The 13,471-nt window shown below is 40.7% G+C and overlaps 1 protein-coding gene across 2 annotated transcripts in view; it reads right to left on the bottom strand.

The window, feature by feature from the left end:
* GABBR2 (gamma-aminobutyric acid type B receptor subunit 2) overlaps positions 1-13,471 on the bottom strand; it is a 418,186-nt gene that overhangs the window by 149,970 nt on the left and 254,745 nt on the right. For both annotated transcript variants that reach the window (XM_060774637.2, XM_060774638.2), the window contains exon 12: positions 1,943-2,050. In XM_060774637.2, the coding sequence (XP_060630620.2) occupies positions 1,943-2,050 (108 nt within the window). The remainder of the gene's footprint in view (positions 1-1,942; positions 2,051-13,471) is intronic.

Raw genomic sequence — 13,471 nt, 5'->3', positions numbered from 1 at the left:
TGACTGAAAGGCTGGAGGTTCGAATCCAGGGAGTGGGGTGAGCTCCCGTCTGTCAACTCCAGCTCCTCTTGCAGGGACATGAGAGAAGACACCCACAGGATGGGGAGTCTTCCCACAGGATAGCAATACATCTGGGCATCCCCTGAACAACATCTTTACAATTCTCTCACACCAGAAGCGACTTGCAATTTCTCAAGTTTCTCTTTACACACACACACACAAAACTTAGAACAGTTTTTGCATTGCAGAAGGTAAAAATCTCTAAGATGTTGCATGTCTTACAGAGGGGGAGAAAACTTAAACAACCAATTAGTTATTATATAACATCTGAAGTCAGGTTAACAATTCAATCATTGTTGCAGGCTTTTATGGCCAGAATCATTGGGGTATTGTGTGGTTTCCAGGCTATACGGTCATGTTCTAGCAGCATTTTCTCCTGATGTTTCACCTGTATCTGTGGCTGGCATCTTCAGATCACTTCAATCATTGTTTTTAACTCATGACACTTTATACCAGGGGTCCCCAAAATAAGGCAAATGGGCTGGATGCAGACCTCCAAGGTCATTTACCCTTGGGGCAACTTGGGGTTGCCCTAAGTCTGAAAAAAATCTGAAGACACACAGCAACAACAATCCTAATTAACTTGACTATCTCATCAGCCAAAAATAGGCCTACACTTCCCATTGAAATCCTGGTTAAAATTGTTCATAATTTAAACGTTGGTTAAAATTGTTCATCATTTAAAATACTGTATAGTTCTTTCATTTTTTCTTTTTGCACTGCAAATAAGATATGTGTAGGGTGCATAGGAAGTCACTCATGTTTTTTCAAACTATAGCCTGCCCCCCAACATTCTGAGGGATTGCAAACGGGCTCTCGGTTTTAAAAGTTTGAGGCCCTCTCTTTTCATACTATAGTTGCCAGCAAGAAAACAACGTAAAAGGCAAATTATTGAAGGCTTTCTTCACCTAACTCAGCATTTCTCAAACTGGGGATTGGGACCCTGGCAGGGGGGGGGGATTTCCAGGGGATGTCAGAGTGGTCGACAAACACCATCAGAAAACACAGTCCAGATAATACGTATATGCAGAAAAATAACAGTAGATGCCAAAGTTAAAGTATGGTAGCTTGTATTGAATAATATGTAACTGCTGTAAAATAAAAAAAGTGTAACAAATGTACTGAACTATGTACTGTTGGCCATGGGGGTTCTGTGTGGGAATTTGGCCCAATTCTATTGTCAGTGGGGTTCAGAATGCTCTTTGATTGTAGGTAAACTATAAATCCCAGCAAGTACAACTCCCAAATGTCAAGGTCTATTTCCCACAATCTCCACCTGTGTTCACATTTGGGCATATTGAGTATTCATGCCAAGTTTGGTCCAGGTTCATCATTTTTTGAGTCCACAGTGCTCTCTGGATGTAGGTGAACTACAACTCCAAAACTCAATGTCAATGCCCACCAAACCCTCCCAGTATTTTCTGTTGGTCATGGGAGTTCTATGTGCCAAGTTTTGTTCAATTCCATGATTGCTGGAGTTCAGAATGCTTTTTGGTTGTAGGTTAACAATAAATCCCAGCAACTACAACTCCCAAATTACAAAAGCAATCCCCGCCTCAATCTCACCAGTATTCAAATTTGGGCATATCAGGTACTTGTGCCAAATTTGGTTCAGTGAAAGAAAGTACATCCTGCTTATCAGATGTTTACATTACGATTCATAACAGTAGCAAAATGACAGGAAGTAGCAACGAAAATAATTTTATGGTTGGAGGTCACCACAACATATGGAACTGTATTAAGGGGTCACGGCATTAGGAAGATTGAGAAACACTGACCTAACTGATTCCAAATCAACCTTTCCATCTTCAAGAAAGAGAGGGGACCCGGGAGGGGGGGGGGACACAAGTATGTATTATTGGGATTTGATTTAGAGACTTACCTTTTTCTTCATTTTTACATTTTTGAAAATTGCATGGACTCTCCATGTTTTTGCAAACATTGCCCCGAATGCAGTTGTGTAGCCCACTGTAAGTATCCATGTTCGGACCTGAAGTAAATAAAAAAAACAGACACACAATTTAAGTCAAGGATGCATCAAACTCTTTTTCAGAGTTTCAAAAGGCTACTGCAACTTCCAGCTTCTCCCAGCCAGCAAGGCCAAAGGACAAGGCTGGCTGAAGGATTCTGAAAGTTATGATTTCAAAAAGCAATTTCCCCAATATTCGTTGTTTCTTATATGTTTATATTAAACATAGTTATGTGTTTAAGCAATAGGCCCACAAACCCAAAATAGGAGCAATATAAACTCTTTTCACAAGTTACAAAACCTATCAAATCTCTCTATCTCAACCTGACCTAAGCCAAATACTGTTGCTACAAACCCAAATGGGAAATAACGGATGTGTTTTTGTATAGAAAATTGGCTAGCAATTCAGTGAAGTGCTTTGAATTCCATGAATATGAAAAGAACTGAAGGACAGAATTAAAGTCTTAACTCCCATTTAGTTCAGTACAATTTATAAATGAAAATCCTTTAAGAAGAAATCAAATTTAAGTAAGGAAGGGCCCTATGAAAGAAGGAATGTACCTTGGACAATGTGGTAGAAAAGGAAGCACAGGAATCTGAAAAGAATGAAAAATTGTCTGCTTTTCATCCCAGCAATTTTAAATGTGGGACAGAGTGTTCAGCTGGCAATGTTGATCATGCAGTTTAAAAAAAACCCCTGCATCATTAGCATTTATGCTGCAGTTTTTGTGCTCCATTTTTCACCAGGCACATTACCACAGGCAACCCTATTGTTCTAAGAAGAAAAACAAGGCACCAGACAAACATTAGCAATAAACATTAAGAGTGAAACATAAACACCATCTTAATTGGGTTAATAAAAGCAAATTCTTGAATTCTGAGGAGGGGAATGAATTTACAAAGCCTAACACAGATCTTTTCAGCTCAGATGGTGTATTTTTTCACTGTAGCATTTGAAATCACATTGTTTTTCTTCCCTTTCAATTGGATCCAACTTCCTATAATTGCCAGATACAATAAAATAGCATGTTGAATTCAAAAGTAAAGGTATACATACAGCCACTTGTATCTTGACAGAAAGAGGCCAAGTTTTGTCTTTGTTTAGAAACGACTGTAAATAGTCTGGAAATCAATCCAATACAAAAAGGGTTTAAAAATAAAGTTGGGAAGTCTAATGGTAGTGGGTTGTGAGTTTTCCAAGCTGTACGGCCATGTTCCAGAAGCATTCTCTTCTGATGTTTCACCCACATCTATGGCAGGCATGCTCGGATGCTGTGAGGTTTGTTGGAGACTTGGTAAGTGGGGGTTATGTCTTACTTACTTATTTACTTAGGCGAGCCCTCGTTGTTCGAGTAGGATAATCCTCCAGGGTGGGTCCGTAGGTGACTGTGGAGCCCTATTCTTGATCTGCATCGTCTCCCGCAGTGAGGACATTGATTTCTAGGTGAAAGGGGGTCCCGGTCGGGGTTGGCTTGATGCACCTTCCTCTTGGCATGTTTCTCTCTTCTGCCCTCCATTCGTGCCTCTTCAAATTCTGCAGCACTGCTGGTCACAGCTGACCTCCAGCTGGAGCACTCAAGGGCCAGGACTTCTCAGTTCTCAGTGTCTATGCCAGAGATGTTAAGGTTGGCTTTGAGCCCATCTTTAAATCTCTTTTCCTGCCTGCCAACATTCCGTTTTCCATTCTTGAGTTTGGAGTAGAGCAACTGCTTTGGGAGACGGTGGTCGAGCATCCAGACAAAGTGGCCGGTCCAGCAGAGTTGATGGTAGAGGACCATCGCTTCAATGCTGGTGGTCTTTGCTTCTTCCAGCACGCTGACATTTGTCCGCTTGTCTTTCCAAGAGATTTGCAGGATTTTCTGAAGGCAGTGCTGATGGAATCATTCTAGGAGTTGCATGTGATGTCTGTAGACAGTCCATGTTTCGCAGGCGTATAGCAGGGTTGGGAGGACAATAGCTTTATAAACAAGCACTTTGGTATTCCTACAGATGTATCTGTGGAATGTCCAGTGTGGGAAAAAGAGCTTGTCTTTTTGAGGCAAGTGTGAATATTGTAAGTGATCGCCTTGATTAGCACTGGATAGCCTTGCAGCTTCAAAGCTTGGCTGCTTCCTGCCTGGGGGAATCCTTTGTTGAGAGGTGATTAGCTGGTCTTGATTGTCTCCAACAAACTTCACAACTTCTGAGGATGCCTGACATAGATGTGGGTGAAACGTCAGGAGAGAATGCTTCTGGAACATGGCCATACAGCCCAGAAAAGTCACAGCAACCCAGTGATTCTGGCCATGAAAAACTTCGATAACACTTCTTATGATAGTGACACAATTTAACCCTACAATCTTTCTCTGCATATTTATTTTAATGTAGCCCCACTGTGTTCCCAGAGCGCAAACAGAATAGCAAATGATGTTCTGTATGCACATCTTTCATGTGCAACATAATGCATACTTTTCAATCTCTTATTTTATAGACTATTTTATAGACTATCTCTTATTTTATAGACTATTTTATAGAAACTTGGGACGTGATCCAATACAACAGCCAGCAGAGTGTCTGCTGTTGACTCATCTTCTGGTGTTTCAAATAATAATAATAATAATAATAATAATAATAATAATAATAATAACAACAACAACAACAACAATTACAGGTGGTCCCAGTGGTCATTGGCACACTGGGTGCCATGCCAAAAGATCTCAGCCAGCATGTACTGGTACGGCTGTACCAGGAGCTCCAACTTCATTTTCTTTCTATTTAATATTTGCATGCATTCTAAGGTTTCAGGGGTTTTGCAAAAAGGTGACTTCCCTTGGTTTGCAGTTATAGGGCTAGCCACCTGTCTAACATTGTTGTGTTTGGTTCTGCCCCTTTCCCCAGGGACCTGGGGAGGAGAGGGAGCCATTTTTAGTTCAGTCTTACAGAAGGAAACTAAGCTATAGGATGTGGACCAGCTTCACCTGCGGAAAAGCTTCATTTCGTAAGAATTTCCAGGGAATTTCCGGGGGGAAAGTCCCAAAGCTTTGGCTGGGAGCTTACAGCCTCTCAGCCTTACAGCATCCAGGGGAAAACAGCTTTACAGACCCAAAGAACTCCAGCTGGAGAATCTACAAGCCTTGACTGGTAGGTCTACTCGGCGCCCAAGAAACAGTTTGGATCTGGTAGTAGAACCCACATCAGCAAAGCTTAGATAGTAGACAGCCTGGGAGAGGTTAAAAAAGGGTTTTCCTTGTTAAATAAAGAAATAGTTCTCCAAGCAAGGTGCCTGTCCATTGTAGACAAGTTAAGAAGCATTTGTTTGACTCATTGAAGATCTGGTATTTGTTTAATTTGTTCAATAATAAAGGACTTTGTTAAACCTTTCAAGCCTCTAAGACTATTGTACAGGAAAATCCTTGAGGGCCTCTCTTTCGAGGTGCCCTGGCTTCCTGCTGGGCACAAAGTGCACGTCCTATTCAAAACACAATTTTTACAGGCCCAGCGCACGACAGAACACGGCATTTGGAAATGATAAACACTGACAAAATCACGATCTGTCAACTGCAAAAGGCCACCTTACTTGGATCTGAGCACATCATTCAAAAATAAATCACACAGTCTTAGGCACTTGGGAAGTGTTCGACTTGTGATTCTGTGATACGAAATCCAGCATATAGATCTCATTTGCTATGACATACTGTGTTTTTGTGTCATAATAATAATAATAATAATAACAACAACAACAACAACAACAACAACAACAACAACAAGCTTAAACGCTGGCTAAAATCTGTTTAGACTAAGGATAGAAGTTGGGTTGTAACAAGACAATTTATAACAGGACTTCCATAAAGAATCCAAAACTGCAGAGGATGGTATAGCTCCCACCAGACCTGTAGCCAGGATTTCGATTCGGGGGGGGGGGGGGACTGAGTCTGAGTGAAAGAGGGTCTACCCTAGCAAACCTTTTGTATCATTACCCCAATACCCCCATGCATATGGGATATATTGAGTATGGTGATCAGATCATGATATGAATAAACATTATCATGATGCGAAAAGGCACCAGTAATGCCTTTTTGCAAACCACCATGAGAATTTCGGGGCGGGAGGGCTGAAGCCCCCCAAGCCCCCCCCCCCCCGGCTACATGCCTGGCTCCCATTAATCAAATGTCCCAAGACTTTTGACCTTGTCAGTCTTGGTTCCTCTATATCGCTAGCCATAATTTTGCCTTTGAATTCATTTTTAATATTAATGGTTGTACAATGGAGTGTTTCCTAGTGGAAAATGTTCCTGTCTGGGATATGTAGTTCAATGAAATACAAAGGATCTCCTGCCAGAGCATTCTAGTGGCATAATTCAGAGAAATGCACCAGAGCTTTCTAGCAGAGAATTCAAAATACCTCATGAAACCAGAAATCCAGGATCATGTAGTATAAAACCTATAGATAAAATGCTATCAAAGTGTCGTAGATGTATAGTGCAAATACACACTATCCATAATGTGTTGTGTAAAACAGATATAAAGAACAAAGCAAGCAGATTTGTCATAAGGACTGCCATAATCTTAGCTATAAACACTACTTCTGCTAAATTAAAAGTTAAGGTTAAGAAAACTTCAATACCAAAAACCCAGGAGAATGCAGACTGGCAGTTCCTGGCCTCAGTAGCTAATATGCTTATAAAATAATAGAAATTCCAAAGTCAATTAATTTAATGGACACCCTATTTAAAATTCATAGATAATTATTTTTTAATGTTTTAAAAGAAAGGATTTTTAATTTCCCGTCCCCTTCAACCCCCATTTTAAGTCTATTTACCACCTTTTAACATTTCAATTTCCTTCTTTTTGTTAAGTAGGTGTCCTCTTTTAAATCTGTAAAGGTCTCATTCCTTTTCCAATCTTATGTCACACTGTATAGTTAAGGCCGCTGAGGGCATTAATTGCTATATTCTGGCATTTGGTTACTTAGCATTTCTTTCAGCTGCACTAACCTTTTAACTCTGAACAGAATGGATTTCTTTCACATTTTTTTCAGAGACTCTTATGGCACATAGGTACACTGAAATCTTGGATTTCTTAGTGATATGAGGGTCACTTCAAAAGTAATGCACAATATATTTTTAATCCAAATTTTATGCGATATCTTTGCTATTTACACAGTACATTGATACATGTTTTAGGAACAAAATGTCACTTTTCCACATAATCATCATCCCTTTTAACAACGCTTTGCTACCTTGGAACTAGGGCCTGTATGCCTGCACGGTAAAACTCTGGATCGGCTCGAGTTTACCAGTTGCCACAAGGGAGTCATCATCTTCAAACAGAGAGTCCTCCAGTTTGCCAGATAGGTGGCAGTCTGATGTTGCCTGATCATGGCTATAAGGTGGGTGTGGCAACTGTGTCCACCCAAGTTTTCCAATCTCACACTAGGTTTGCCTATTTATTTATTTATTTAAAACTTTTATATCCCGATCTTCTCAACCTCTGTAGAGGGACCCAGACCGGCTTACAGCAAGGATTCAATGCTAATAGTACAATCTAAAAATATCATATAATGAGTTAAAATATATATCGATTAAAATTACAAATAAGCCAAATCACCAAGATAAAATCATGTCCAACTCAGTCCGTATGTGATGTTGATAACTTTGTTCTGTAGCCGGTTTTAACCATTACTCTGGGAATGCTTCCTTCCATAGCCAGGATTTCACCAGCCTCCTGAAGGACAGGAGGGAGGGGGCAGATCTGATCTCAATCGGGAGAGAGTTCCATTTTCCACCACAGAAAAGAAAATGAGGCAGGGTGTTGTCATGCATGCAACAGCAAAACATCTTGTTTCTGCCAATGTGGACTAACACGACACAGGCAAGCTTGAGGTTTATTAAGAGTTTCCACATATATTTCTGAATTAGTGATGGTTCCTTTAGGCATGATTTCCACTAGTAGGACTCCTTCTGAATCCCAGAAGTTAGTTGCCATAACTTTTCCTGCTGAAGGTGCAGCTTTGAATTTTTCCCCGCAGGAGAATTCACATGATACCACTTTATTGATGGCCTTTTATGACTTCATCAGACAACCAAAATTGCCTGTCTTAAAACAATTCAGCCTCACATCCGGCACAGAACCTGCCAGATCCCATCACACAATGTAGATCTACTTCTGTTGAGGCTTAATCCCTGAAGTCAGGTCAAACTGTCATAAGAGGCAGATCTGGGAACATGCTGCAATGCTTCCCCCCATGGAATGAAGTAAGGGGCGATGTGGGGGATGTGGGGTACGGGGTTCCCCATGCTCCATGCCGGATTCACTACAATCCATGGTGAGCCCCCTCACTATTGCCCGGCTTAGTGGCCTCAATATGACAAGGTCCATAATCTCTGGTTCAAAATGCTGTAACCAATGAAATAATTTTTCTCTATCATTTTCATACTGGGCCGAGAGTTTGCTGCATATGGATTTTTGGGTTTCTCCATGCGCATCTGTCAACTTCCTTGGAACACACCTTATACAGATCTTCTTCAACTGCAACTTTTTCAATGTTCTGCACACATTTCCTTCCCTAATGCTCACTTGGAGTAACATTTCTTTAACAGTTATGCGTCTGTCAGACTTAACCACACCATTCATGTGCTCCACATTATCAGTTTTTTGTGTGGTGTGTGGTTACCACAAAGTAAGATGTGACCTAATATTCTGAAAGTTCAAGCTCCCTTTTCATATGTCTCATCCTTTCTATGCTGTGATCTTCCCTCTTTTACTCATCTTAACAATCTTCATTGTTCTTGATTATATATAGTCTATGATATGCTATGACCTTCCAGAGAGTTTTTTAAATGTATTATTTCCAAAATATAGTTCTCAAACACATCTCCATTTGTGTCAAACTTTCCACTGATATGGACAATGAGATGCTCTTCAACTTTCATTTCCTGAGGTGTTAAGGGATTCACAAAATGAGCCATACCCTTCAACTGCATTACTGCCCACTTTTGCCTCCAGTAACAATATACCTAGTGTGTTATTTCAGCATTTCCAGTTGTACTAAGATCAGAACCATCAGATTTGTCTTTATTTGTTCTCTGTCTCATAAAAAGCCTACGAGTTCTAAACAGTGCAATAGGCAGATTCAAATAAAAGTTAGGATAGCTTCTGTATTTTCAAAGGGAAACTAGACATTGCTCCCTTTGTCCTGGCAAGACTTGGAATAATTTAAAAGTATCTCCTGTAGCTCCCTCTTAAAATACCAGAAAAGAACTCTGTGAAAAACAAAAGCTTGGGGAATTATCAGAAAATTATTCTACATCATGATAGTTTGTTCTGTGTCTCATTTCACATTTTAACGGACATACATTTTAAATACTTGAATAAAGTTTGAGTTTGCATTTTATAAGCTTATCAGCATTAGAGCCCTTTAGTAAAAGTTTATTCAGCACCTCATTATAAGCCCAACTTGTTAGTAAAGCTTATCCAACATCTCAGCAAACTGATGAAAGGTACATGTTTGAAAATTATTGGACAATACTTTTCCGATATGTTAAGGACCTTAGCCATTATATTTACTTCAAATTCTTTTTATGGGGAGACATGAGAGAAGCCACCCCACAGGATAGTAACACATCTCGGTGTCCCCTGGGCAATGTCTTTGTAGACAGCTGATTCTCTCACACCAGAAGCAACTTGCAGTATGCAACCAACCAACCAACCAAACAAATGGACCTTTTCAGGACCAACTATCACAATAATCTCAATCAACATCGTAGGCATCTCAGGTGCCAAAGAACAGTTGCTTTATGTGCTGAGATAAAAAAAAAGTGAAGTGTTGTGTGTCCAATAAACAACAGAAATGACCAAAAGTTCCAGGAATGATCTTAGTGGCAGAAAGACCACATGCAGAGTATGGAAGTGCTGTCTTTGTAAAACCAGACCTCCAAGTCAGCAGTGTCCATAACACTGAAGAAAACAGTATAGAAGTTATAACTGTAGAGCTTAATAACATCATGATTACACCTATGAACAAGCCCACAAATGAAGAGTTTTGTTTCTCCTCTCCTGAAAATTTTGATAGGTACCAAAAGTGGTAGTAATTGGTAAGTTTAACATGGCCATGTATGAGGCTAACGTCAGAATAAAAATTGAGAGGCTGTCCTCTCCTGAGCTGAGCTACATGAACTATAGCTTATTGATGATAGTAAGCTCCCATCATCCTACAACAGTGGGAGATGGCACCGAGGATATAACCCAGTCCTCCTAATTGTGAGCAACAGCATTGTGCAGCAATGCACTAAATCAGTGGGACCACCAATACCAAACACACAGAATTGGCTGACAGTATGCCTGCAGCTACAGAACTTTATGATGTTTGGGTTGTGGTTAGCTTTGGAGATCTCTTCAATTCTATGATAAGCTTTTCTCTCAGGCACTTTGGGCGCATCATCATCATCATTTATATACAGCTCTATCTCCCCTAGGGGACTCAGGGCAGTTTTCAAATAACAAAACACCAACATACAGAGTATGCAAAACAAGCATAGAATTATCAAAACAACACAAATATACTAAAAACCAATCCCACGCAATTTTTGCAATCCCGTGCAAAAATTACTGTTAGGACAAGAATTTAAAAATGGGCCTAAGTAAATTAATAGGACTTATGAGAGTTCATCTTCTAAACCTAGAACAAAATTTGGGGCCATTTGGAACAAAAAAAATGCTCCGGACTGTCTACAATGGTGTTCACATGCTTTACCCCCAACCCATGGTAGTAGTAGGGATTGGGTCCAGGTAATCAAACTGACCCAAAACTAAATTGGCCAGGCTAGACTGTCACTAACACTGATCATTTAGGTTGTGAATCAGTTCCACAGCAGCTAAACACGGCAAAGGGCTGATCTGGCTTAACCCGGGATAAGCCCCTCTTAATGCAGCCTGGCCCCAGGTTAATATAACTCAAGGAGAAATTGAAATACTGCATTAGGATTTGGATTCTGTCCTGACTTAGGGGCAGTCTAGATAGCAGTCTAGATACATAGCTAGATTCTGGCCAAGTGGAACCGGAATGATATCTTGACTCCCATCCTGTCATTCCCTTCTTCCGGGCCATAGCTATTGCCAGCTGCCACCCCACTTGCTTTCTTGTGGGAGCTTTAGCTTCCCCCTCCCAGTTTTCTTAGTGACATGTAACCCTGGCTGATGTCAGTCAGAGTGCCTAGGAGAAGGTAAGGTAAGTTTGTCATGGCTGCAAAATGGGAGGAGGGGACAACAAGGGACTATACCTCATGTCATTTAGGTGGCCTCATAGGGTGGCTCCCCAGTGGCATTTTACTATAGCCAGAATGTCTGAGCAGTCAAGACTCCCTGCCACTTCAAAGGCAGTTCAGGGAGTCCAACAGGACTACCAAGTAGGGTCAATCTGGCATCCAGGACACTGGGTCAGTCCCATATTATCAGTCAGTCTGGAATCTCCCCCAGTCACTGTGGCAGATGGCTGGAAACTCCTGAGCATCACATGATGTCAGTAAAAATGCCCAGAACAGCCAGGAGCTCTCCAGCTGTCTGCCATAGTGAGAGGGGCAATGCATCCCCTCTTACCCATGCACAGGAAAAAGGGAATTGCAATGCTAACCCATGTGGACAGCAGACTGGTTTGCATTGGAGCCTGTCTGCTGCCCAACCCTGATGAAAATGCAGGGTTACTCTGGAGTTTCAGCAAAACTACGGAGGATAACCTTTTTTGCTTAGCATGTGTTTAAACCCGTTAAGTCCAGTTTATTTGAATTGTTTATTTATTTACAACCTTTGGCTCTGCAGCTGTTTTAGCCTCCAACTCCCAGAATTCCTGGCCATTGAACAAGCTGGCTAGGGCTTCTGGGAGTTGGAGGCCAAAACAGCTGGAGGGCCACAGGTTGTGCAGGCCTGCTTTAAGGTCTGACAGTAGTGATTTCCTCCCATCTCCTCCTCTTATGAGTACCAATCAATCCATGATTTCTGCTGTTTTTTGCACTAACCTCCTGAAATCTTGAGAAAAGACATCATAAAACTGTGCAAATAAATTTCAGCCTTGGACCCATCAATCCAGTTCTGCAACAGCTTATCTAACCTGTAGCCTAATGGCTATATATTTACTCAGGCTTCTTTTTTTTAACCCTTTAAACTGTAGTGCTCTGAGATTAAATCAAATATTTGATTAGCTAGATCCTTAAATAATTCATAGGGTTTTTTTTTTACTTTTTCAAGTCTCATCTCCTCATATATTTCTGCAAGAACTCCACAAAATCAAAATCTTAAAGATGCCATTTTGTCCTCACCCTTCACTCCCGTGTCAACGCAAGCTGCCTCAAACCTCATGAAAAATGAATAAATGTTGTTAAATAAATATAATACTTTGGAAATATTTTTATATCAGGGGAAAGGCAACCATTAGTAATGCAGTTTGAAACCACTTTAATTGCCATGGATTAATACTACAAGATCTTGAGAGTTGTAGTTTGGTGAGGCACCAGCATACATTGGCAAAGAAGGTTAGAATCTCGTAAAACTACAACTCTGATGATTCCACAGGCTTGAGCCATGGCAGTTAAAGTGGTATAAAACTGATTTAATTTTACAGTGTTTTTGCACCTTAATCATACCAAAAGGGAGTTAGTAATATCCTAAGTTTCATCTGTAGATTATTATTAAAACCTGGGTGGGTGACAATTTCCCTGCTACAGGCCCACTAGTGTCCTAAAAGAAAATCAGAAATCAAAGTAAAAAGTGTCAGTAAGGGGCCATGGTAGTACAGTGGTTAAAACTGCTAGCTGCAGAAAAAGCTGCTGACTGGAGAGTTAGCAGTTCGAAACTGCGAGCCAGGTAAGCTCCCAATTATCAGCCCTAACTTCTGCCAACCTAGCAGTTCGAAAGCATGTAATGCAAGTAGATCAATAGGTACCACCTCGGTGGGAAGGTAAAAGGGTGCCCTATGCAGACATGCCAGCAAAAAAGATCGGAGATGTTTATGGACAGCAGGCTCCTCGGTAAGGAATATGGAACAAGAGCACCTCCCCATGGCCGGAGTTGAGAATTGCCTACAGACACCAGAGATTAAAACGGGAAGGGCTTTACCTGTCTGTGTATTGTATGACATTGTTCGTTGTGTAAAATACATTGAATGTTTACCTTATATGTGTACCGTAATCCACTCTGAGTCCCTCCGGGAAGATAAAGAATATAAATAAAGTGTATTATTATTATTAGTAGTAGTAGTAGTAGTAGTAGTAGTAGTAGTAGTAGTAAAATGGGTTTCATGAGGGAAAGACAAGAACTGCACTGCCAAATATAGCTTCCATTCAACCAAGAGCTTAACCAGCTTCCTCCATATGAACAGACTGGATCGAAATAACTGCAGCAGAGACATCGTTTCTTGAGGAGAATTTCCCCTCCTTTAACAGCACATTGCAATATAATTATTATAAAAGCTGAT

Source organism: Anolis sagrei, chromosome 4 (genome assembly GCF_037176765.1).
Source record: "Anolis sagrei isolate rAnoSag1 chromosome 4, rAnoSag1.mat, whole genome shotgun sequence".
NCBI lineage: Eukaryota > Metazoa > Chordata > Lepidosauria > Squamata > Dactyloidae > Anolis > Anolis sagrei.
This window is presented reverse-complemented; position numbering and strand designations above follow the sequence as displayed.